The 3,723-nt window shown below is 43.8% G+C and overlaps 1 protein-coding gene across 1 annotated transcript in view; it reads left to right on the top strand.

The window, feature by feature from the left end:
• The first annotated feature begins 712 nt into the window (after positions 1-712).
• The window catches only part of LOC107198540 (kazal-type serine protease inhibitor domain-containing protein 1-like), a 13,022-nt gene continuing 10,011 nt past the window's right edge, over positions 713-3,723 (top strand). The window contains exon 1 of the mRNA XM_015615596.3: positions 713-1,627. Within this exon, the coding sequence (XP_015471082.1) occupies positions 1,171-1,627 (457 nt within the window). The 5' untranslated portion in view covers positions 713-1,170. The remainder of the gene's footprint in view (positions 1,628-3,723) is intronic.

Genomic DNA, 3,723 nt, shown 5'->3' on the forward strand with positions numbered 1-3,723 from the left:
GTCTCCAGCTATCTTTTTCAGTCTTTGGGTTATACAGACAAAAGTAGTTTTTGTTTTAATGCTATGTCAAGCTTAACATATATGTATTATACCACTATTTCTAACAAAAATAAAGGAAACTATGTTAATACAACAAAATTTCCCATTCTTATACACATAATATTCATTTTAATATTAGCAAAAAGCCAACAATATAACAATATCCAAGCTACCTTTTATCTTCCTCCATAACCTGCAGTGGAAGCACATCTGAAGAAGCTAAGGGAGAGAAGTGCTCTGAAAAGATGAGCACAGCATCTAATACTTCAATAGAATCTCCTTATGAAGCTGTAGCAGTTTGCTCATGTTTGCCAGCGCTCTAAACCTTTGCACATTGTTCTTAGAGCCAAACATGGACCACATTATTTTGTGTTGCAAAGTAGACACTGAAAAGAAAATACATGGAGAGACAACAATGAGCCCTTTAATGGTTACAGGCATCTTTCATCTTAAACCCTAGAGTTCAAAGTCAATTCCAGCTGTCTTGGATTGTCTCTTGCCTGTATAGATTCTGTAAATAAAGTGTTAATTCAGAGCCCCTAGCTGTGATCAGGAATGTATCACATTTGGTTTTGCACCAAGCTCTAGTCTCTAGAGTACTGGCTAAGCCCCAGGGCACTGGGCTTTTGGGTGCTACTTTGTACACATATTTATCTTTTTGTGACCATCTATTTCACCAGATGGAGGGGTGGGGCACTCCTAGCATTGACTTTGTTCATTTTACATTCCTTTACCCTGTTCCTCCTTTCTACAATAGCTGCAATGTAATGTTTCAGTAGAGCAAGGCTTTGCAAATTTGGCTCAATGAGACACAGAGCAAAGAGCTTTTCAGAGAGCTTCAATTCAGCTGTCAGAAGGGGCAGTTTGGTCTCTGTGCAAGCAGTACTCACATTCCAAACTGCATTAGAAAAAAGCTGCTGGGGTTTTATGCATTTTTTTATCAGTTCCAGATTATGCATCTGATACTAATTTTTTCTTAAAGCCTGTATTTGGAGTACAGCTTATATTCTAAAGCAAATCCAGGACTGTGATGTTTTTCTCTCACTAGCTTGCTCTTGTTTTTGTTTCCTTTTTTCCCCTCTCCCTGGCTTTACTCCAAGGACCTTTTCTGCTCTTTGTTACACTCTGGAGATGAAGCATCGGATGGTTACAGCAGTGCTGGTAGCACTGGTACAGGTTTCACAGAGTTTCCCTGCCTTGTACCACCGAGGCTGGTGGAGGCTGTTAAGGGAAGGAGATAGCTGTGGAAAATGTGATTTGGCACTCTGCTCTGAGCCCAAGGACTGTCCAGCCGGGACTGTGCTGGATCGCTGCAGCTGCTGTCTGGAATGTGGGAACGTGGAAGGTCAGATCTGCGACTTGGACCAGGGCAATCATTTTTATGGGCAATGTGGGGATCACCTTGAGTGCAGGTTGGATGCTGATGAAGCAAAGTTTGGGGAAGTCCCTGAACCCCAGTGTGTGTGCAAATCTCAAGAGATCATCTGTGGATCTGATGGGAAAACCTATGAAAACATCTGTCAGTTCAACAAGGGTTATGCTGCAAAAAGAAACATCAGCATGAAACATAATGGTCCATGTGAATCAGGTAATGTGTACAGAAGCACTTACAAACTGAAAAAAAGAGCAGATTTTTATCTGCAAATATGTTACTAGCTACTCTAATCTAACTTCATTAAACTAATACTGTGTTTTTGCTACAATTATTATTATTCCGTTATAACACTACGTTGTGTTAAATGTGTTTCAGCATCTGGTACTTAACCTTGTCTGTTACAAACCTCTGTGTTAGTCTACTGGACTAAATCTAATGATGACTAGGCATCAGTCTACAACTTGGGTCTGTTCTGAGTAATTAGAGTATGATTGCTATAATCAGAGTATGATTTTGTTTCCTACAGAAGTTGTATGCATAGTAGGGAATCGGTGAACAGGATAGTCTGAGAGGAATGGGCAAATGATTGTGATTGTAACAGGACTGACCTAATTTTAAAGTGCTGATTGCAAAGCAGATCTCATTAATTAGATAGATAGATAGATAGATAGATAGATAGATAGATAGATAGATAGATAGATAGATAGATAGATAGACAGATCCTGTGTATACATACACACACACAGGTACATGTATCCATGTGTGTATGTATGTGTGCATGTGTATCCACCTCTGAGGACACATGGTATGCTGTGAAGCAGGGGCAGTAGAAGAATATAGGGTTTAATTAACAGCTCTGTCCTTTCTACCAAAAAGGTCCAAAATAATCCAATTCAGAATCATCATAAAATCTAGCTAACCCATGAAAGAGAAATCCAAATAGCTGAGCAGAATCAAGCTGAAAAAATTTCCTTAAATGACTCTTAAAATGCACAGTTGTCTCTGATGATTGTTAGTGGGAGGATTCAGTACAGGGGACTCCTGCTCCCTGCTCATATGCTGTTCCTATTCTTTGCATTACTACAAATCATTACTCCTGGGCATCTTTCACATACACGACTATAAAATGAAAATGTGAAGAGGCTTTTATTTGTTTCTAAATGAGAATTTTCTGTGGTTTTCTAAGTTAATCAAATATTTTCTCAAATGAAGTAAGTAGAAGAGGTCAGTGGGTCACAGTTCTGGGAATCTGAAATTGCAGCTCTGGCAAAGGACCTCATATGGGAGTAACTCGGGTATATTTCACACACTCCTCTCTAGCAGCCTTAGACTGCTGTGCTTTTATATTGAATGAACAAGGGATATTGAACTCTTAGAAAAAGTGATGAACAGTTAATATCAGGAAATTCTTTCCTCTCTCTCTAGCTGCAAGAGAGAGATCCATTAGAGAATCCTTCATTTGCTATCAGGATATTAAGCTGGGAAACAAGGCTTGTCAGGAAAGGGACATGCACGCCAGCCTGCAGTACAACTGAGAGCCTGTTAGCTCGGGAAGGAGCCCTTGCTTGGATTAAGTAGCAGCAGTTCTTGTGGGCATAACCCCTCCAGCAAGATTTCGGCCAGAAGTGCCACTCCCTTAGCGAGTGCCGCTAATTTTACAGCAGGGGCAGCTGCTCAGGCACACAGGCTTAAAAGCAGTGGTTCCTCTAATTAATTTAACAGAACTGGCCGCGTACAAGAGACTTTTTAATTTGGAAGTACTATCACTTTTAGTTGCTGGTGTCATCCAGCAGCCCCCAGTCTACCCCGAGGCGCAACGCACTGCTGCTCCTCCAGCTGGAGGAGGATCCTGGCTGCTCTGTTCTGCAAGCAGGCATCAACCCAGCGCTTTCCCACTCATCCCCTGGCTCCCCAGAAAGGCTGGAGCCTCTCTCCGGGAATGCAGAGTCATCCTAACCGCTCAGCTTACTGAAATGCACAGAAGCCTGCGGAGAGTTCACAGCCGTGTCACTGCAGCGCAGAGCTTAGTTAAGAAAGAGGCTGTGGCGGGGTAAAACACCCAGCTGGAGCACGGCCGAGCTGGGCAGAGCGCTGGAGCTTGGGCAGGGTGCTGGGCTGGCAGCGACGGGTCCCGAATGTGCTTCTGCTGCCCCCGAGCTGCCGCTCCCCACGCTGGCTCGGCAGCCTTGGAGCCCGGCCGGAGCCCGGCGATCGGAGGAGAGCGGAGAGGCTGCAGAGAGGCTGCAGAGGGGCTCGGAGGGGCTGCAGAGGGGCTGCAGAGGGGCTCAGAGAGGCTGCAGAGGGGCTGC

Source organism: Parus major, unplaced genomic scaffold (genome assembly GCF_001522545.3).
Source record: "Parus major isolate Abel unplaced genomic scaffold, Parus_major1.1 Scaffold189, whole genome shotgun sequence".
In the NCBI taxonomy this organism is placed as follows: Eukaryota; Metazoa; Chordata; class Aves; order Passeriformes; family Paridae; genus Parus; species Parus major.